At 37.9% G+C, this 22351-nt stretch overlaps 2 protein-coding genes across 3 annotated transcripts in view; one reads left to right on the plus strand and one right to left on the minus strand.

Moving 5' to 3' along the window:
• LOC6505173 overlaps positions 1 to 16140 on the minus strand; it is a 50625-nt gene extending 34485 nt beyond the window's left edge. For both annotated transcript variants that reach the window (XM_044717419.1, XM_014904822.3), the window contains exons 1-2: positions 15814 to 16140; positions 13814 to 14001 (exon numbers count right to left, since the gene is read on the minus strand). The gene's annotated coding sequence lies outside the window, so the exon portion shown is untranslated. The remainder of the gene's footprint in view (positions 1 to 13813; positions 14002 to 15813) is intronic.
• Positions 16141 to 18798: 2658 nt separating this feature from the next.
• On the plus strand, positions 18799 to 22037 carry LOC6505094 (allantoinase). Its single transcript, XM_001965443.4, has 4 exons — positions 18799 to 18935; positions 19412 to 19893; positions 19951 to 20491; positions 21486 to 22037. Exons 1-4 carry the CDS (start codon positions 18830 to 18832, stop codon positions 21821 to 21823), a joined length of 1467 nt encoding a protein of 488 aa, XP_001965479.1. The 5' UTR covers positions 18799 to 18829; the 3' UTR covers positions 21824 to 22037.
• Positions 22038 to 22351: the final 314 nt, after the last annotated feature.

The raw sequence follows: 22351 nt of genomic DNA on the forward strand, positions 1-22351 counted from the left end.
TTTTGTTGATTTTACCGATTTCTCTTTCCCTCTGGTCCTGCCACGCCCCCCACAAATCCACGCCCCCTTTTTAGCCTCTATTCTCTCCATTGGCCTTTAGAGTCCCTTTTGTTAACTTTTGCGAGTTGACGACGGGCTTTGGAAAATTGTATTTCATTTTATTTCGGTTGGAAAAAAAAAAAAAAGAATATAATAAAAATAAAAGTTAATTTTCGCTTGTCGCTCTAAGCCAATTAGTCCTCTTTTTTTTTCTTTTTTTTTTTCTTGGCCATCTTCAACGAACCGGCAAATAACACAAAAGCAACACCACCAACAACAACAACAACAAACTAATTGAGTAAGCAAAGTTTTTTGGCTAAAAAGTTACTTTCTTTGCCTTACTGACTTTCTCTTTTTCATTTTTTTTTATATTTTTTTTTTTTTTACTGACTGCAGCTATCTGGCTTATAAGCCATAAGCATCCTGCCACCTTCTCGCTCCAGTGGCGCTCCAATGGCGAAGGCTATTTTTAAACTTGTTTTATTGATCCCTTAAAATAATTGCAAAAAAAAAAAACAAGAAAAACAAGCAGACACAGACCGAGTAACCCAAAGAAGAAATCTGCTCAAAAGAATTTTTAGTTTGGCTAAGGGATGAGCCGAAAAAAATTCAAATTATTTTAGTCTGAGAAGGAGCTCGCACCTAGGGTACTCTTTTTGAGGTGAAAAAGGTGCTACTTGGAGTTTCTGGCACTAAAAATTTTAATTTAACAAGGATATAGTGTAGGATATAGAGTAAGATATAGTTTTCTGATTCAATAAAACCTACAACATTATTATTATACTTATTCTATAGACCTTAAACCTAGGGCACTCTTTTTGAGGTGAAAAAGGTGCTACTTGGAGTTTCTGGCACTAAAAGTTGTAATTGTATAAGGATATGGAGTAGGATATAGAGTAGGATATAGTTATCTGATTCCAAAAAAACCTTTAAAAAAATCATAAAAATTCTTATTCTTTAGACCTAAAAAATAGGGCACTCTTTTTGAGGTGAAAATGGTGCTACTTGGAGGAGCTGGCACTAGAAGTTGTAATTTTAAAAGGCTATAGAGTAGGTTATAGTTTTCTGATTCCCTAAAAACCTAAAAATCTATTGAGAATTATGAGAACCTCTATATGAGAATAACTAAACTACCCCCTGGAAAGTGTACAAAAAATCCCTCTCATCCCTTTCCCCTTTCCGAAAATTTCCATTTTACCGTCATCGCCATCATCATAACCATTTCAGTTTCCATCATCCTGCTTTTCATCATCATCATCGTCATTATCATGATGATGATTATCATCATCAGGCTCCTTTCAGGGAATAATGAAGCAACCGCAGCATTGGAGGCTAACCCGAAAAACCGTTTTCCATCCCAGCCCACACCCTGGCAAGAGGTCCTCCTCTTGAGTTGATTTAGTTTTTAGAGGGAGAAAGTGGATTTTCAGGGGGGTGACTGAGGGGGGAGGGCTTTGAAACTTTTCAAAAATATTTGCCTTTACCATTTTTGGGCTTTTGGGTCTCTCGACTGCCGACTGCCGACTGCCGGGAACTTTGCTTATAAATTTCGATGATTGGAAGAAGAACTGCCAGAGACATTCCCCACATTTTCCCCACAGAAGGGGGGATTTTCCCATTTTCCAATCTCATTAAGAATAGTTACTCGGCCTATTTTTATATAAACAATTCAATAAGGATACAGGATACAGGATGCGCCAGGATATATAGCTTTAATTGGCAAATATTTCTTTACTTTCTCCGCGCCAGTCTCCCTGCCATTTAAGATCCAAATCTTTCGAAGGAGATTTGTTTCGAAACTAACTTGGCCATAAGGCCAAATCCTCTCTGATGCCATCCTAGCATCGTTGCGTGTCCTTGCTCGTCCTTCTTTTTCGTCCCTATTTTTTTTTTTTTTTCGCCCTATTGTCTCGGAACTACTCTATACCTCTTGTATCTCGTATCTTGTATCTTTTTTTTTTTTTTCTGTTTTCTGCGCGTTTTATGCAAAAGTTTTCAGATAACGGCAAATGGAAGGACACGCCAGGAGTACAAAGTGAAGGGTAGATAGAGGGGGGGGGAGGGGTTGGTATTTGGTGGCAAGGGTTTAGAGAGGGGGGGGACTCTGTTCTCCGGGAAACGTGGAATGTTACTTAAGTAGGAACGCAACTCTGAAGTCTCGCAGCGTGATAATGGAGAAGCTTTCTTTGAGCCACTCCCGCCACGCCTCCCCTTACCCCGTTGGAGTCTACCGCCCTTTTTTAATTTTTTCTCTCAATTCGATACACTCTCTCCCACTCTCTTCCCCCCCTCACTTTACACTCTTTTTCTCACCATTTCCGCCTTAACTTACGTTACAATCTCTTCTCTCTTTTTTTGTTGTTTATTTTTCTTATTTTTCTTTTTTTTTTTGAGCCTCTCTCCTTGTCGCTCTCTTATGTTGTCTTCTCTCTTTCTATTGCTTGCACACTCAGTTACAGTTACAGTTACAGTTACAGTTACAGTTACAGTTACAGTTAAGTAAAGTTTGGTCGAGAGTCTGTGTATCTGTTACGCGAGTTTCTATTTTTCATTGCCTCCTCTCGTATCTGTATCCTTCAGTATGTGTATCTCTAACTGTAAGTGTGTTTGTGTGTGTGTCTTTGTGGGTATCTGTGTGCGATGAGGCGACACAGCGACATTGCCAAAGTTATTTCATAAATTGTTGCCACAGCAGCAAACACGAGCAACAGAGACACTTTTTCTTATTTTTTTTTTTATTTTTTTTATTTTTATTTTCCCGATAAGAGGGTTCTACTCCGCCCTTGGTATGTGCGTGTGTCTGGCTTTTCTTGTATGGGGAGGGGGGGTGGTGGTCTGTGGAAGGCAGGTGGTGAAAGTAAAAGAAAGTGGTTCGAGGGGAAGGGAGGCTGGGCGTCAGTTGCCTTGTTAAAAAGGCAGAACGAGACATTTTGGCATGCCCATTGTCGGTTGAAGGAGTAGTAGCTGCTGTGGCACGGTGGCATGGTGGCACAGTGGGCGGGGTAAGTACCAAGTGTAAGCAACACGCAAAAGGCGCAACAGGCAGCTGCCGCCGTCCAAGGAAGCGGGCAAAAAAAAAATCTCACACAAAAGAGACAGACCAGAAGAAGCAACACAAAAAAAAAAAGGGCCACAGGGCGGATGAGTGATGTGGAGGTTTTCCTTTTTTTTTTCCTCCCTCTCTTTTTGTTGTTGTTGCCTCATAGTCGCCATCGCAGCTTGTTGCTTTGCCAACTTTTTCAGCTTCTTCTGCCTACTTTTTTTATTTATTTTTTTTTTTTTAGGGTCCCCCCCTTTATTCCCATTTTTTTTTACTTTTATGTGACAGACAATGGGACAGAGGGGGTTAGTTGATACACTGCTCGAAAAAAAAGAGAAAAAAAAATAGAAGGACGAGAGTGTAATGCAAATCAGAAAAAAAATTGTGATAGGCGGGGGGAGAGTGGGGAGAGGGGAAAACAAGCGGAAAGACAAAGGAATTTTTGATGGATTGCCCAAATGGAAAGAGAGTGCCACATGTGGAATGTAATTGCAAGTGAATCCAATCCTTCCTGTTGCAGGATGGGGGAGGGAGAGGGGGGTCCGGTGTGTTTGTGTCAATGTCACCAGTGAGTTGTCCTTGTCCTAACCTCAAACTGCATCTGCCATCAGTGTTGCAGTTTCTCATTTAGATCCCCCCCCCCCCCCCCCCTTTTAGCCTTCTCGATTTCTCCACCCGCCTCTGTAACTGTCCAATAACTGTCAAATTGTGCCTCAAATTAAAATGAAGGCGGTTGAGTTACTGAGCCAGTGGGTTAAGGCCAACGAGGACGGCTAGAAAGGTTAAGGAAGAGGGTTAAATAAAAGGGGGGAATCGGTTCAAAATCTAAAGGAATATTTCCTTCTAATTGGCTTGGCAATCAAAGTTTACAGATTTCAAATAGGGGCTACAAAATAAAGTTTTTCTAGAAGATTTTACAACTTGTTATAATTATTTTATTTATAATTCCCAAGTAGTTCTGTCGGTTATGGAGATAAGGTATCTATAGCAGATATTTAAAAAACAACTTAAGTCTCTACAACCTAATTTATACCTAATAATAACCGTTATATTATATCTTTTTAAAATTTTTTTCATTTTATTAAATCCTATTTTTAAATTTTACATTTTCTGCACTATAAATATAATTCCCAAGTAGTTCTAGCAGGACTTATAAGAAAATCTTAAAAATTTGACTTTAAAATATTATTTTCTCTTAAAAAAAACAGAAAGACTACATTTAAAAAACATTTTTTTTTTAACATTTATACTAATTTTTTTTCAAATAAAAGTTATAGCATTTATTTAAAAACCGAAACATTCTCTGGAGATTTCTTCTCAAAGTGCAGACCGTCTCTAAGTCTCAAAGAAAAAGTGAAAGGATGAGAAAAAAGCCAAAAGAAGAAAAGCCAAAAGGAAAAGGCCAAAAAGAAAAGGAAAAGGAGGAGGTAGAGGAGGAAAGGGAAGCATAAGGTACAGTAAAGCGAGCAACAAGTCGGAATGGAATGGAGATGATGGGAACGAATAAATATAACGGAGTGCCAAATGCTTTGAGTGAAAAGGACGAAAAAGTGGAAAATGTACGCTAATGTTCAAATGTGTGTGTGTGTGTGTGTTTGTTAGTGGTATAGAGGAGTGTGGGGAAAAGTGTTCTTTAATGGCACCAGAAAAAAAAACCATAAAGAAAATGGTTTGTTCCAAAAAAAGTAAAAGGAAGCTTTCACAGGCATAAGAAATGGTATTTTTCACAAATTATATATTTTTATATTTATTTTCATACTGGGTCATACCTGGGTTCCCGCTGTTTTTGAAGGGGACCCTCTGGAAATTTTTGAAAAAAATCTACAAAAAATTCCCTTCTCAGGTGTTGATGCAGAATGACGGGGAATCGATCCACGAATCTTTTAAGGTATTCCTCTCCAGAATCGGATTAGAATTGGCGAAGATATGGCCTTCGCTGGGGGTCATACTGGGGTTCCCGCTGTTTTTGAAGGGGACCCTCTGGAAATTTTTGAAAAAAATCTACAAAAAATTCCCTTCTCAGGTGTTGATGCAGAATGACGGGGAATCGATCCACGAATCTTTTAAGGTATTCCTCTCCAGAATCGGATGAGAATTGGCGAAGATATGGCCTTCCCCGGGGGTCATACTGGGGTTCCCGCTGTTTTTGAAGGGGACCCTCTGGAAATTTTTGAAAAAAATCTACAAAAAATTCCCTTCTCAGGTTTTGATGCAGAATGACGGGGAATCGATCCACGAATCTTTTAAGGTATTCCTCTCTAGAATCGGATGAGAATTGGCAAAGATATGGCCTTCGCTGGGGGTCATACTGGGGTTCCCGCTGTTTTTGAAGGGGACCCTCTGGAAATTTTTTAAAAAAATCTACAAAAAATTCCCTTCTCAGATTTTGATGCAGAATGACGGGAAATCGATCCACGAATCTTTTAAGGTATTCCTCTCTAGAATCGGATGAGAATTGGCAAAGATATGGCCTTCGCTGGGGGTCATACTGGGGTTCCCGCTGTTTTTGAAGGGGACCCTCTGGAAATTTTTTAAAAAAATCTACAAAAAATTCCCTTCTCAGGTTTTGATGCAGAATGACGGGGAATCGATCCACGAATCTTTTAAGGTATTCCTCTCCAGAATCGGATGAGAATTGGCGAAGATATGGCCTTCCCCGGGGGTCATACTGGGGTTCCCGCTGTTTTTTAAGGGGACCCTCTGGAAATTTTTTAAAAAAATCTACAAAAAATTCCCTTCTCAGGTTTTGATGCAGAATGACGGGGAATCGATCCACGAATCTTTTAAGGTATTCCTCTCCAGAATCGGATGAGAATTGGCGAAGATATGGCCTTCCCCGGGGGTCATACTGGGGTTCCCGCTGTTTTTGAAGGGGACCCTCTGGAAATTTTTGAAAAAAATCTACAAAAAATTCCCTTTTCAGGTTTTGATGCATAATGACGGGGAATCGATCCACGAATCTTTTAAGGTATTCCTCTCTAGAATCGGATGAGAATTGGCGAAGATATGGCCTTCGCTGGGGGTCATACTGGGGTTCCCGCTGTTTTTGAAGGGGACCCTCCAGAAATTTTTGAAAAAAATCTAAAAAAAATTCCCTTCTCAGATTTTGATGCAGAATGACGGGAAATCGATCCACGAATCTTTTAAGGTACTCCTCTCCAGAATCGGATGAGAATTGGCGAAGATATGGCCATTGCTGGGGGTCATACTGGGGATCCCGCTGTTTTTGAAGGGGACCCTCTGGAAATTTTTGAAAAAAATCTACAAAAAATTCCCTTCTCAGGTTTTGATGCAGAATGACGGGGAATCGATCCACGAATCTTTTAAGGTATTCCTTTCCACAATCGGATTAGAATTGGCGAAGATATGGCCTTCGCTGGGGGTCATACTGGGGTTCCCGCTGTTTTTGAAGGGGACCCTCTGGAAATTTTTGAAAAAAATCTACAAAAAATTCCCTTCTCAGATTTTGATGCAGAATGACGGGAAATCGATCCACGAATCTTTTAAGGTATTCCTTTCCACAATCGGATTAGAATTGGCGAAGATATGGCCTTCGCTGGGGGTCATACTGGGGTTCCCGCTGTTTTTGAAGGGGACCCTCCAGAAATTTTTGAAAAAAATCTAAAAAAAATTCCCTTCTCAGATTTTGATGCAGAATGACGGGAAATCGATCCACGAATCTTTTAAGGTACTCCTCTCCAGAATCGGATGAGAATTGGCGAAGATATGGCCATTGCTGGGGGTCATACTGGGGTTTCCGCTGTTTTTGAAGGGGACCCTCCAGAAATTTTTGAAAAAAATCGAAAAAAAATTCCCTTCTCAGATTTTGATGCAGAATGACGGGGAATCGATCCACGAATCTTTTAAGGTATTCCTCTCCAGAATCAGATGAGAATTGGCGAAGATATTTTCCTAGGCAACACGGCGTATGAGTAACTTTTATGAAAACTTCTATAAAGGTTAAAAATGTTTCTCAAATTCCAATAATATTTTTTTTTAATTAAATAATAGATAAAAAAGAAACTCTAAACCCTTTTTCCAATTTGAAAGTATATAGTTTCCCTTTTGGCCACTCTGCCTATGAGTGATATTTATTCGATAAAGACTTTTTATTAAAAATCGAAAACAGTTGAATGAAATGAATAATTCTGAAAATCAATTGCCATTTCCCAAGATGGAATAGTACCATTACTTTATAAATATTTTTTTAATATTTCTTTTAACCGAAAATTCAATTGGGAAAATGCCCTCGAAGCGCTTTCATATTCCCGCAAACATTTCTCCATTTATGTGCAATTTTTATGCGCCACCTGGCAAAGGCACTTTAAGCATCCCGCCCTCCCACTTGCCACGCCCCATTCGCATGCACAAATAATTGCAACATATTAATAATGTCTGGAGACCACGCCCCCTCTTGCCTCTCCTTTTGGCCGCCCTCGAAGCACCAGGGCTTTATGGCTTTCAATTTGATGCGAGCAGTTAATAGCCCAAAAACACAAAGCCGTCGAAAGGGCAGGATATGGTAGGGGGAGGGGGAGGAGTGGCGCAGGAAATCGCATGAAATTTAACAAATTTCTTCTTGACTCCTCCGAACACCACCCCCGCCGTGTGGCAAAGACAAAGATACCATTCCCACACCCGAGCTACCAACTTTAATATGAGCTTATTGGCTTTTGGTAGCTGCCATCCGAAAAAAAAGGAGGAAACTCACTTTAAGGGTAAACGAAATTTATATACCCTCTTGCAGATGTATTTTTGGGTTTTCCAGGTATTCTTATATATTACCAGCCATTTAAAGATGGATGTGTGCGAGATGGGAGGACGATTGGAGCTTCGAAATTGGGGAAGTAGTTGGCAGGACATAGGGACGGGGCTATGAGGACTTGGGGTGAGGACTTAGGGGAGTTTAAAGTCAGTAGCTTTAAGAATTAGACAATAATAGGGGAAGAAATGGAGTTTTAGACAACAAAAACTCATAAAAAGACAATTTAAAGGACAAGCGGACACGCGGACAGGTAGATATAGTAATTATGGCTTGGTGGATTAAGATTTTTGAGGATTTTTAGAGGATTCAAATCAGTAGCTTTAAAAATAAGACACTTATGGGTAAAAGAATAAACTAACAGACTATTAGAACTAATAGAAAGTCAATTTAACGGACAAGCGGACACGCGGACAGGCAGAAATAGTTATTATGGCTTGGTGAGTTAAGATTTTTGAGGATTCTTAGAAGTTTTAAATAAAAAAATTATATAATAAAGCACTTAAGGGTAAATAATTAGACTAACAGACAAAAGAGCTCATAAAAACACAAATTTAACGGACAAGCGGACACGCGGACAGACAGAAATAATTATAAAGACTTTGCTATTAGAGATATCGAAGAATTTTGAAAACTTTCAAGTAAATGGCTTTCCAATCAAGAGTCTTAAGGGTTAAGAAAATAAAAAAAACAAGACTTTATGAAGGTAAAACACTTTCCAAGAGTCTAACTCTCTCTGAAGACTGTCTTCCTAAAGAAAAGTCCTCCTCCAAGTAGTCAGTTTATGATCAGAACCACACAAATATTATAATTATAATACCCCCCCATGGGAAAGTGTATAAAAAGCGTACAACTCTTGGCTACAAATTTTTGACGAGCTCAGCAATCTGAACACGCATGTGGCAGATGCCACACAGAGAAAGAGGCGCCACTGCCGCCAACAACAACCAAAAAAAAAACGCGAAAAAAGGGGGGGCATCGTGGGCATTGGTGTTTTGTGAAGCGACAGTGTATGTGGGAACTCAGGTCCTGAAAACACGTAGCCGGGCGTAGTCTCCCGTCACGTTATACGTAACGTAATGAGATTTTGCGGCAGCTTTGTGCATTGCTGCCCCAAAAGCCCTATGTTTCTCTCCCCCTGGCCCCCTACCCCCCTACCCCCCTCCCCCCCCCCCTTTCGATAGCCCTCCAGTTAGTACAACTACTAGAGTATCTCAGTCAGTGTATTTTGTATTTCATCGGAAAACCCTAACACCCATTGCCTAGTACTGTTCGTCCGTTTCCAATGTCCTTTACGGATATCCTTTGACCTTGATAATCCATCCGGTTGCATAGACAATAGGTAGTAGGTAGTAGGTAGTAGGTAGTAGTTGGTAACAGGTAGTAGTAGGTAGTTGGTAGTAGGTGTTCATTGGTGCTGTCAATATTCCCGATTAAGTTCCCATCTTACGTGACTGAATACTGAACAGTGAACAGTGGAGAACAGAGAACTCCTCTATCCTCTATCCTCCATCCATTTCCATGACAATGACAATCGATCGGAACAATGGCAAATAGAATGGGTTCAGATAGAGGTAGGTAGGTGCTAATGGAGCACTACAACACAAACAGGAACAACAACTAAATTTCCAGCAACACGTGACATCCTCATTGCCGGAGCTGGAGTATGTAGGTTTTTCCAACTAAACTGGATAAGGGTATGACATATTCATTGGTTTTTGGCCTGGCTCTATTAAGTTTTGCCCAAAAACTCCAACTGCATTCAAATTCTGTTTGAGTTTGGCTCATGTTCGGGTTTATTGATGAAACTATTGTTTGGTTTCGTGGAAATGTAAGTTCCCAAACCCACACTGGGCAATAGATGGGCAATCTAATCGAAAAGAGTTTGTTTTCTGTTACTGCGCCTAAAAGTAGGCTGAGGATTTTTAGTTTTTCTCCAAAGAATTTGAAGCTAAATGCTCAAATTGGCTTTAAAGGGTTTAAAGAAACTCTAATTTCTTTGAAAAATAGATGAAATAATTATTCGGCCTATTAACCATTTTTCTAGAAAAAGTATGCCTTTTGAGCCTAAAAGTAGACTACAAATTAGCTAATTTTTCAGTTATTATTTATTTTTATAGCTTAAATTCTATTTAAAATGGTTAGATCTTGGTTAAAATTTGAAAATATGAAAAGAAAATATTCAAAAAATCTACAATGAATAAAATTAAGTGTTATCGGATTATAATTCCCAACTTGTTCGGGCCGTTAAGCAAAACAAGAAGTTGATCCTTCAGAGTCCAAAGAAAGTTTAATTTTTTTTGTTATAAGTTTTATTATTTTATATTCATTATTATTTATTATTTTTATATATTCTTTAATTTTATATATTAAAAAAAGGCTATAAAATGTAATTCTTTTCTTAAAATCCCATAATTCTCAAGTGGTTCTGCCTGGCAATTAAAACTTCCAAATACAATGCCTAAAAAATAAATTAATTTTTTGACATTTTGGAAAAAACAACCCAAAAGCCAATAAAGCCCCGTATAATTTTGTGCCAAAAGGTGACATGATGAAGCACATTTCGGGGCTTAATTCGAACGGCCTCTCACCTCAAGGGCTTAATATTACATTTGGTCCTTAACGAGAATAACCAAAAAAAAAAAAACAAGAATTTAATAAAAAAAAAAAGAGTCCTCTCATCGAATTAATTTCTGTGTTTTTCGCTCATTTTTTTTGTTGTATTTTTTTTTGTTTGTGAGAAAGCATTATTTTTCATCACCACGCTTACATCCGCATGACATGACAATTACGAAACCAAATTCGGGTCACAATTAAGGGCCGGACAAAACCCTCTTCAAATGCCCACATAAGGCGTTGCGTAATGGGAAAGTTCCATTTTGTGTGTTTTTGGCCCAAAGCCCAGAGGTCCTGGCCAGGACCGGCCTGCTAAGCATAAATGGTGGGAAATTTACTTAACGCTAATGCGCTCAGCGGCCAAAGTTAAAGCCTAATTACGTTAAAGCCAAGAAGGCGCTTTAAAAATATACTTTTAATTAAATTTAAATTATTTTTAAGTGTTTAAAGAATTCTAAATCGAATACCTATTATCCTCAACTATATTAAGGAGCTATTAAAATTAATATTTAACCATTTTAAGCTTCAATATCATCTCTATAAACTCTAAACCCATTAATAATGTCGGAAATCCCTCCCATTACTCCCAAAACTGCATTTGAAAGGAGCTCTGTAGCCTCCGGCTCTTCCAGCTATAGGTGACTTAGTTCAGCCAATTAGTTAGTTGCTCTCATTAAACGTATTCCAAAGCCCAGTCTAAGGAATCTGATTCCTAAATCTCCATTTTGGATAGCAGTTTGAAATGTAATCATAGCTCAAGGGTATTGGAGGCATCGAGGCTTGGAAGGACGATGATTCCTTTGCAGGATCTCTTGTTGTTGTTGTTGTTGTTGTTGTTGTTTTGTGTTTGTTGTTGTTTGGCATTGTTTGCATTAGTGGCTGATGGTGTTGCTGTTGTTATTGTTGGCGGTAGTGTGGTTTATGGTGTTGTTCCTTCTAGTTGGTGTAGTTGTTGGTGAAGTTTTTGTTGGTGTAGATTGTTGGTGTCGCCTTGGCATTGTTTCTGGATTGGCATTGTCATTGACATTGTCATTGTCGTCCTTGTTGGTCCTGTGCACGTTAATTGTTTCACGTTCGGATTGTCCTCAACTCTCGGATTGGATTGTCAACGAACGGAAAATGGAAAAAGGACATACAAAAAAAAAATATAAAAAAAAAAAGGAAGTAGACTAGGGAACTCTATTAGTTTTAATTAAACAGCTGAGCGTCTGAGCCAACTAATTATAGTGAATGCGAGGGACGTAGGACGAAAAGGGATTCAACTTGGAGTCGAAAAACTCCCTGCTCCCAGCCCCTCCTCTCGCACCGGACCGGGCCCAGTCCCAGCCCAGGTTTTAATCATTGTAATTAATGTGCGCTTGTTAATAACAATTAAATGCGTTCGTTCTTCTTGCTTCCTTTCTTTTTTTTCTTTTCTTTTTTTTTTATATATATATATGGAATATAGCTTTTTTTAGCGAGTGAAACTCGGCTTGGCTTTGTCTCGAGCATTGCCTGGCAACACAATTAAGCATTTAATCAATACAATTAAAGCCTTGAGCTTAAGCGAACGTCATTAAAAGAAAGGCAGGGCATGGTAGGGCATGGTAGGGCATGGTAGGGCAGGCCATATAAAAATAAACATAAAATAAAACAAAGCAACAATCCCAGGCAACCCGAATCGAAACAAAAAGACTCTCTTCAATCAACAAAAGAAATCAAAACAAAAATTCTCAACTTGGAAACACTCTTATTTCTTTTTTTTTGAGGAAATTGTGAAGGTTTTCTTTTCTTTAGTTATAATTCTCAACTGGTTTAGACAGTGGATGATATAAGACACTATTTTTGTCAAAATTATTATTTGTAATTAATTATTAACTTCTTTAAAATTTTAGTATTGTTTTACTTATAAATAAGGTGGAAAATTATGATTTCCATTGGTTCTGCCTAGCATATTAGTTTCTAAAAATTACATTAGATGTAATCTGATATTAGCTTCCAACAATTCTAATTTTAAAGGATATTTTCAATTAAGTTTTAAATCGATTTTTGGTAAATATTTAACATAATTTTAATATTTAACATAAATAACAATTTTCCTCATATATTTTTCAATAATATCAAACTATAGTCCTTAAAAATCTATTCCCCTTAAGAATATGTCTATGAAAAATTTTCATAGTCTACTTTTTGGCCTACAAATAGGAGTTTTCAAAACTCCAAACCCAAAAAACCACCCAATTCTCTGCTTTTCTCAGAGAAGCTTAAAAAATATTTGTATATTTGTGAAAAATGTCGCCGGTATTGGCATTTTCGATTCGAATGCCAAACGACTCCGAAATTTGTGAGATTGAGACAAAAAGAACAAAAAGAAAAGTGGGAAATTTGTGAGGGGATAAAGGAGAGTCGAGCCCGCGATAAAAAAAAAGAGATGGTAAGGGGAGCTGGGAAAGCTGGATTAAAACTTTTTCTAGGAACCAAATTTAAGCCGCACACAAGGATGCCCAATGGTGGAAGGACGCGGCGGTCCTCGCACTCCCCCACTCCCACTCCCCCCTCTTGGCCTTTATCTTTGGCAACTAAATCCTCAATGCCGCCTTTTATGAGTCGGAAAAGCGGAAAAATGAAGAGAGAGAGAGTGAGTGGAGGGGAAGGGGGAGGTTGAAAGCCTGAAGGAAAAACACTGCAAGTTTTTACGCAAATAAACGCACGTATTTTCACAACTTTTGCGCCACTTTCATTTTCGACATTTCGGCATTTTTGGTAATTTCGTATTTTTTGTTGCTTTTTTTGGCCATCAAACATTTTATTTTTTATTGGCAGGCACCTATATATCTTATACAATTTTTGTCCTGCACTGGACAGGAAACTGTCTTGCCTTTCCCCTTGACTTGAAGAAAAATGCCGAAAACTTGCTGCTAATGGAAAATAGTAATTACAATAATTTGCTTGCTCGCTTTTCCTGCCCTTTTTCTTTGGACCTTTTCTTTTTTTTTTGTTCTACCTTTTTTTTTCGCCATTTTTTTTTTTTTGGTTGATTATTTTACTCATTTTTTTGTCTCATTTTTTTTTTTAGTCATTTTCATTTTCGTGTTTCGCGGCGAGTGGCTTTTTGCATTATTTATTGTATAGCTGCAGGTGGTAACAGCTCAGCACCAGCAACGGTAAAAATAATAACCAGCATTAAGCCATCAAGTGTGAGGTGGCAGTGGCAGTGGCAGTGGCAGTGGCAGTGGCGGGGGATTTACGGGAGTGGACAATGGGGGGGCTTCAAGGGAAGCTACTATCTGTTGCTCTCTCCCAGAATGTGTGTCGGGGTGTGTGTGAGTGTGTACGTGTGGAAATTAATAATAAATCAAAATTAAATGTTTGCTTACTTGACACTTTGGCTTCCTTCTCTTCGTCTCCCAAGTGTTTTTCTTCTTTTTGTTGTTGTTGTTTTTATTGCCGTCTCTTGTGGACGTGTCCGCTTTTATTTTATTACTTTTTTGCTGAGTTTTAAGTTTTTATATTATTTTTATTTATTTTTTGTTTTTCTGGTTCTGGTCTCTTAAGCTTTGCTCGACTGAGCACCGAAAAAAAATGGTAAAAAAAAAATGGAACATGGACCCAAAAATTTGAGAATTCTATGTTAGTTTTTCTTAAAAAAAATGGAATTAAAATTATAAAGCATAGTTTTTAGGGGGCATTTGTTGGTGAAATAATTGTATTGCCTACTTCAAGAGTAAAAGTTGGTGGAAATAAAATTCTTTACCATTCTGAGTAATAGTTCGTGGATTGAAAAAATATATAGCATGCTTTTCAGAGCAGTATTGTTGGTGAAATAATTGTATTGCCTACTTTTTGGCGGAAAGTTGGGGAAAATAAAATTCCTAACTACTTTGAATCAGTTTTTTTTATTAAAAAAAATATAAAGCATACTTTTTAGAGCGGAATTGTTAGTGAAATATTTACATTGCCTAATTTTTAGCATAATTGTTGGAATAAAAAATTGTATAGCATACATTTAGCAACATTGCGTTGTTGAACTAATTTTATTGCCTACTTTTACCCGGAAAGTTTGTGGAAATAAAATTTCTACCCACTTTTAAGGATAGTTTTTTGATTAAAAAAATATATAGCATGCATTTCAGAGCGAAATTGTTGGTAAAATAATTTTATTGCCTAATTTTTGGCATAATTGTTGGAATAATAATTTGTATAGCATATATTGCCTACTTTTCAGCCTTTACAGAGGAGTGGAAGTGGGAAAATTGCTTGAAACTTTGTAGTTTTCAACTTTAATTTCAATTTAAATTCAGTTTGGCACTTTGATTGCAATTCGCAGAAGCAATTATTTCACCTGAGGGACTCGCAAATCATTCGACATCGGCGTGTTAATCTCCCCTTTTTTTTTTAGTGGCAATATAATAAAAAGTTGGGTTGCAATTTTATTGAATTCGATGATAAATCAAATATTACCACCGAATATGAATGTGAATCAAAGGGATTACGATGGACCTGGACCGGAGGCGGAACCATATATTATATATGAACTACAATATGAATATAAAAATATTCTCATTCGTAAAAAAAATGAGAAAAATGGAATATCAATTGGAAAATTTTCCACTGGCCGGAGTAATAATTCAGAAATTAATTTTATTTGTTCGCCAAACAATTGGAACCTAAAGTCCATGGGTGGGTGTATCAAAGGATTGAAAATCAAGATGGGCACCCCCCCCTCTCCAAACTTAATTATCAGTGACCCTATCTGGGACACTAGACCCCCCCCCCCCCTTTACAATCACAAGGCATCCATCAGGATCCAATCGCAGCAGTCGACTCCTATATTCCTTTCAATTGACAAACAGACAACAGGATCCTTTTTTGTGGTGGCACCCCCTCATCTCGAAAACAATGCCGCCGCAATTGAAAAGAATATATAACTCCCCCCCCTCCCCGTACGGCTGCTATGAAAACAATTAAATTCCGACACGCTCCTACTGACCGGTCATAAAAAATCAGGACATAATAATAAGAAAATAAAATTATTATAGATGTCCTGGCACATTTCTTGCAAATCAAATTTATGTTTTTTTCGCGCAATGTTTTATTTTTTTTCTTGTCACTTTTGCCATTTAATTTATGATCTGACAAATTGCATTTAAAAAAAAAAATGTAACACAATTTTTATTTACATTTTTTATAACTTCTGACACCACAACAAAAAAGGATAAAAAATATCAGCAGACTGAGTCCTTTTTTATGGTCACTTTTTATGGCTTAAAAAAAAAAACAAGAAAATATTATGGACTTTTTTTTAAAAAAAACAAACAAGATTCTCAAATGTCATTTTTTTTTTTGGGTAAACACTTTTAACAAAATTTTGACTTACGGAATTATGTGATTTTTAATTTTTTTCTTGAAAACTTTTCGAATTTTTTGTTTATTTAATTTTTGATAATTTTTTTTCTGAAATTATTTTTGATGATTTTTTATGTTCGTGGAATTAAGAGCTAGCAGCTAGATTTTTGGTGTGTTGTTGTTGTTGTTGATTTGTGGGATGTTCCGCTCGAGCCGAGAGTTCAACTTGTTGGCGCGATGCTGCCCAGAGCTGTGAATCCTGGCACTAAATCGCTCTAAGGACTCGACTCGGTCCGAGGATGCGACCAGCAGCGACGACGATGAATACGAGAATGAAACCGATATAATACGATGTTGAATCTCGAGCCGACAGCAACAGCACTCGCACCAGCAGCAGCAGCAGCAGGCAGCAGCAGCAACATCAACAGGAGCAACAGGAGCAGAAGGAGCAACACCAGCCACAGCAACAGCAACAGCAACAGCGGCAGCAGCAGCACAAGAGCCGAAGGATACCCGAATTCTGAGTTAAGGACATTCGGCGACCAACTCCACGGCCCGGCATAGTCCGGTGGTGTCTTCACCAGTGGTGCCGGCGGGCGGTGGGGTGTGGGAGTGTCGGGAGGGGGGGTTGGAACGGTGCAGCCTCATCAACGCTTTGGTGGTGTGCGTGTTAAGTGTGTGCGTGTGTATCTGCCAGCAGCAACAGACCAAAGAAGGCACTCCAAAAAATCGGGCAGTAGTTCAAAAAAATAATTTCAATTTTATAAATTAAAAATTTAATAAAAATCAAGAAAAGAAATTAAAAATGATTTAATAAAAATATTCATATATAGAATACATAAATAAATAATAAAAAAAAATGTATAAATAGACATATAATAAATATAAGACCATTGTTTAGACCGTAGTATATTTTTAAACAAAAATACAAAAATATATATTACGGTCTAAAAAATTATAAAAACACGGTTTCAATTTTAAAAGACCTTTTAGAGCTAAAAAAAATATGTAAACTACAAAAAACAGCTACATTATAACATTAAAAGATTAATAAAAACATTAAAATTACCTTTAAACTTAAAAAAAAGGAAAAAATACTGTATAAGCCAATTTTTTGAATGAATAATAATATAATTAGTAAATACAATTAAAATATTGAACCATTTTTGAGTCCATTAACTTAACTTTTGTAATAAAAAAAGTAGAGAAAACTATTTAAATCACAAGCCTGCCAGTGTGCCCATTTTTCATTAGAGTGCCCGCTCATATATTTTTCTGCTTATTTGAGTGCCTATCCTTTTCTATATCCCTGTATTTAATGTCCATCCATTCATAAGATTAACTTTTAATGTTCCCATATTTCTATTTTTAAGTGTGCCCGTTTTCTTATGATTATTGTAAAAAAAATAAATAAATAGGTAGAGAGGTAGTTAAATATTTTGAACTCATTAACAAAATAATATGCTTTGAAGAATATTTTTTTTCACATTCTGAATCTGAATCTGAATAATAAAGATTTTTAAATAAAATTATTTTTAAATTTGTACAAATTACATAAAGCTTACATTATTATTTAAATATTAATATATATAACACAATAATTTTTTCAGGAATTTAACTATAAGAATTTATTAAATCCTTAAATAATTTTTTTTAAAGAAATAATTTTGTCTTTATCTTTTATATAAATCCTTAAGAATAATTGTTTTTAAAGAAAGAAAAAATTTGCAAAATCCTCTCTATGTAAGATTTTCTCGCCGTGTAGAGAAAGCAATAGCTACAACAACAAATGAAACTTTATTTGGGCTTTCGGCTTTGGACCGCCTGCATTCGTTCTCCCGCTCGCTCTCTAATTCCCTCTCCCTCCCATCAAGGCACGCACACTACCACAGTCGCACCCGCCGACACACACCGACACCCATACCGAGGCAAGGCGAGGATGTTTGTATGTATTATGCGACTCGTTATTGGTTTCGGTTTCAGTTTCGTTTTCGTTTCGTTTTCGGTTTGGATTTCGTTTTGGGTTTTCGCTTTCGTTTGCGCCTTTTGTCTTTCATTTGTGGGGTTGTGTGTGTGTGTATGTGTATGAGAAGAAAGTGGTGGAGGGGGGGTGATGAAATGATTGCAACCAGTAGTACGCTAAGCTCCCAATGGGTGGCGCCACCAATTAAAATATTTTTCACAAATTAAACAAACACAAACACAAAATAAATCTCCAAACGACGAACAAGAGTCTCCCCCCCAATTCCCCCACACACACACAAAGAAAAAAAAAAAAGAAAAATAGGAAAACTGGCAAAAAGTTACTGAGCACTTTAATAAAGTTTCCCTCTTGCCACGCCCCCTCGCACACATGTGGGGGGTAGGGGGTGTAGGAGGGCGACTGAGAGATTTTCATTAAGCAGATTTTGGCCTTTTGCGCTGTGCGGGTCAACAAAGTTTTTCCGATTTTTTGTTTTTCTTCTCTTGCCTCTCTATATTATTCTTTTATTTTTTTGGGGAAAAATTTGGGAAAGGATTTAAGAGAGGTGAGCACTAAAAAAAATATAAAATAAAAAATAAATAAAAGTGCCAAAAGTTCTAGAGAAAATTTAATTACTCGGAGAGAGAATTGGGGAAAATATTATTTTATTTTCCAAATACCTTGGAAAAGGAGAGTTTTTGGGAATTTAAGAAAATTAATTTTATAGTTTTTAATTTAAAATATTTTGCTATATTAGTTATTAATTTTTATTTATTATTTTTAAGATACAATCATATTTAAGACACTTTTTCAGACCAATTTCTAGTCATTTTCTTTGCTTCTTTTTACTCTTTTTATATTTTAAATTAAATTAAAAAGTAATATATTTAACATACCCCTTAAATCTTAAGAAGAGGTATTTTTTTTTGTGAATAACAAAGTGAAGAAAGTGAAGAATCGCCTCTCTCGATCGCCCAAAATAGAAAGTGAAAAATAGGAAAAGCGAAAATAAGAGAGAGAAAAAGACGCGTTATGAATTTCCCGTCGGGAAAACTCACACAGTTAGTTAGTGGCCGCTTTTAGAATGGATCTGTTGTTTCTTAGCCGCCGCATTTTCCTCGGCGATGGCGGACAAGAGGGACTCATTCATGGCGGTATTATAGTGGACACAGAGGGTATTATCCGAAGGGGTAAGTATTGGTTTTATTTTATTTTTTATGTTTTTTTAAAGAGGTTTTTATTGAAGACTTTATTTTTGACTTTAAAGTGGAGTGGAGGTCAGAAAAATGTCATTTGTAGTTAATTTTTAATGATAAAATAGGCTTTTTTTGTGTTACAGTGTTACCGTTTAAATTTTAAGCCTGCCAGTGTGCCCATTTTTTAATCAGAGTCTCCGCTTATATACATTTCTACCTTTTTGAGTGCCTATCCCTTCCTATATCCCTGTATTTCATGTCCATTTATTCCTAAATTTAACTTTAAGTGTTACCATCTTTCGATTTTTTAGTGTGCCTTTTTTCCTATTTTTTCCTAAGTGTCCGCTTGTCCGTCTGTCCGTTATAAATACTTTATAACAATTTTAATAGCGTTTATAGCTTCAATAATGTTTTCAAAAACATTTTAGAACTTCTCTCTCAAGATGTACCTAATTTTCACTATTTCGTAGTCCTTCGTACCCCCCAGGAGGTCAACACCTATCTGTACAATACCGAATCCGAGGCTGTCTATGATTTCGGTGACCTGTTGCTAATGCCGGGTCTCATCGATCCAAATGTTCACATCAACGAGCCGGGTCGCAAGGATTGGGAGGGTTTTGTGGCAGCCACAAAAGCGGCAGCTGCCGGCGGCTTTACCACGATTATAGACCGTCCCACGAACGCCACACCGCCGACCGTTAATGTGGCCGGTCTGAAGGCCAAAACCGCGACGGCACGTGGCAAGATCTATGTGGATGTGGGCTTCTGGGGCGGCCTAATCCCCGGAAATGGAGATCAATTGATTCCCCTCCTCGGTGCCGGTGTCATGGGACTGCAGTGTTCGCTCTCCGGTTCACCGGACCCCGTGTCCGGAGAGTTTCCCGCCGTGAACGAGAAACAGCTCGAGGAGGCACTCGACTTGCTAAAGGACGAAGACGAGGCAGTTGTAGCGGTGAGTCGTGTTTAGCTTGTACTCTAGACTTTCCCACTAAAGTGCTTTCGCTTTCAGGTACACGCCGAAACACCTGCCACTAAACTGGAGGCTGAGACGGAGACGGAGACGGTGGCACCTCGGGAGTACAAGACATTTCTGGGCACGCGTCCGCCCCAAATGGAGGTGGCCGCCGTGGAGATGTTGTGCCGGCTGAGCAAGCGGCACCCCCGGCGTCGCATCCACATCCTCAACTTGAGCAGCGGCAAGTGCCTGCCCCTGGCAGCGGAATGTCGCCGAAGTGGCGGCCATCTTACCATCGAAACTTGTCCCCATTATTTGGCCCTCGGGGCCGAGGAGATACCAGAATGTGGCACGGAGTTCAAGACATGGCCGCCGATTCGCGAACAGTCCAATCAGGACCTGTTGTGGCCGGAACTGAAGCCCGGCGGCGGTATCCGGATAATTGCCAGCGATCACTCACCGGCCACGCCGGGCGCCCGCTGTCTCACCTGCGGCAGGGGGCGTGGCAACTTCTTAAAGGCCTGGCCGGGCATTAATTCCTTGCAACTCAGCTTGCCGGTGGTTTGGACAGCGAATCATCAGAGGAGCACGGAAGGTAGGCGTATACCTAATATTACTCATACGACATGTGGGTTTTTTTTTTATTAATTTATATGATTTTTTAGCTTTTTAAAAGGTTTAATTGAAGGGTTTAGCTTAGTAGATTGGTTTACAAATTTATAATATTTTTTAAAAGAAAGAAGGCTTAAGAAAAGATCATCTAAACAAAATATTAAGTATACGCCCTGTTTGAAGGAACATTTTTTATCTAAATCGAAAAGAATATGAAATATACTTAAGAATATAAGCTAGAATATTAAGAATCTTAAGTCTTAAGCCTACATATAATAAATAAATTAATCGTTTATCTCTTTAAAGCCTAAAAATTAAAAATATTACGCATACGCCCCTTGAAACAGAATTTTTTGAAAGAACTTTTAAGTAGATTTCTGATTTAAAACCAAAACAACCTGAAATAAATTTAAGAAATCAAGCTAGATAACAAAGAAAGTTAAATTCTTAACTCAGACTTAATTTATAATCCTTTTTAATCCTTTTTAAAACGTCAATAACAAGCATATCAAGTATACGCCATGTATACAAGAACTTTTAGCTTGTAGCTTGTTGATTTGAAATCAAAAGAAAATCATTCTTATCAAAGAAATATATAAGAAATTAACCTAAAATCAGAAGAAATTTTAAATCTTAAGCCAGGAGTAACTTTTTAACCCTTAAAGACCAAAAAAAATCAATATATCAAGTATACGCCACGTTTGCAACAACTTTTAAGTATCTTGTCGATTAAACATTAAAAGAAAATCAAATTTTATAAAAACATATACGAGAAAATAATCTAAAAACCCAGAAAAGTTAAGCCGTAACCCTAAATCTTTATACTTTAACCCTTAAAGACTAAAAAACAATTAAAATATTACGTATACGCCGTGTAGTCATATCAATTATCCGCTTAGAAAGCCAATCAATAGCCAACTTTAAGCTAAAAAAACTAATTTTTTTAAGAAAAATCTTTATATATTTTGATATTCCAGGTAAGGAGTCTATATCCCTGTCGGACATCCACCGATTAATGTGCCTGGAACCAGCCCTCCTCTGCGGCCTGTCCGCCTTCAAGGGTCGCATCGCCGAGGGCTACGATGCCGATTTCTGTGTTTGGTGTCCCGAGGAGGAGTTCACCGTCGGTCCGGAGTTACTTTTCACGGCCACCAAGGCCACGCCCTATACGGGCCGGCGGCTGAGGGGCGTGGTGCATGCCACAGTGGTGCGGGGCCTGCACGTCTACCAGCAGTTCGAGGGCTTCGGCCAGCCCCTGGGTAAGGTCCTGCTGCGGAAGACCAGCCGCAAGCTGGTCAAGTTCGTGAGGATGTGAGAGGGTGATGGGGGGGGAGGGTAGAGGGTAGAGTAGAGTCCTGGAATCAGGCAACAGAAATTGGGGTAAACTTTGTTAATTAAAATCATTAGGATATTGAGGGGCTGTGTGTTTTGATTGCCCTTTTTCTCCCAGAGATACCTTACTTCCTTCCACCATAAGTTTGTCAATTATAGAAAAAAATGATTAAAAATTAAGTTATTTCAAGGGTTTATGGTTTAATATTTTTACTAAAATTATAATTAATAATTGTACTAATTAATTATTTTTTACAGAGCCATTCCTTCTATTAATTTCTTTTATTTTCTTCCTTTTTTTTAAAAGTATCTTGCAGATTAATTTTATTTTTCAGAGTAAAGATTATCTTTGGCTTTTCTCTCGGTTGTGCCATTTTTGTAATTCCTTTCCTGCTTGCCACTTCCTTCGTGCTTCCTTCTTGCCGCCTTTTTTTGGGGGACGAGGACGTGCAACAAGTTGTCGCGTGGCAACGTCGAGTAAACATGACACCCAGGCGACCCCTTGGAGAAC

The sequence above is a fragment of the Drosophila ananassae genome, chromosome XR (genome assembly GCF_017639315.1).
Source record: "Drosophila ananassae strain 14024-0371.13 chromosome XR, ASM1763931v2, whole genome shotgun sequence".
In the NCBI taxonomy this organism is placed as follows: domain Eukaryota; kingdom Metazoa; phylum Arthropoda; class Insecta; order Diptera; family Drosophilidae; genus Drosophila; species Drosophila ananassae.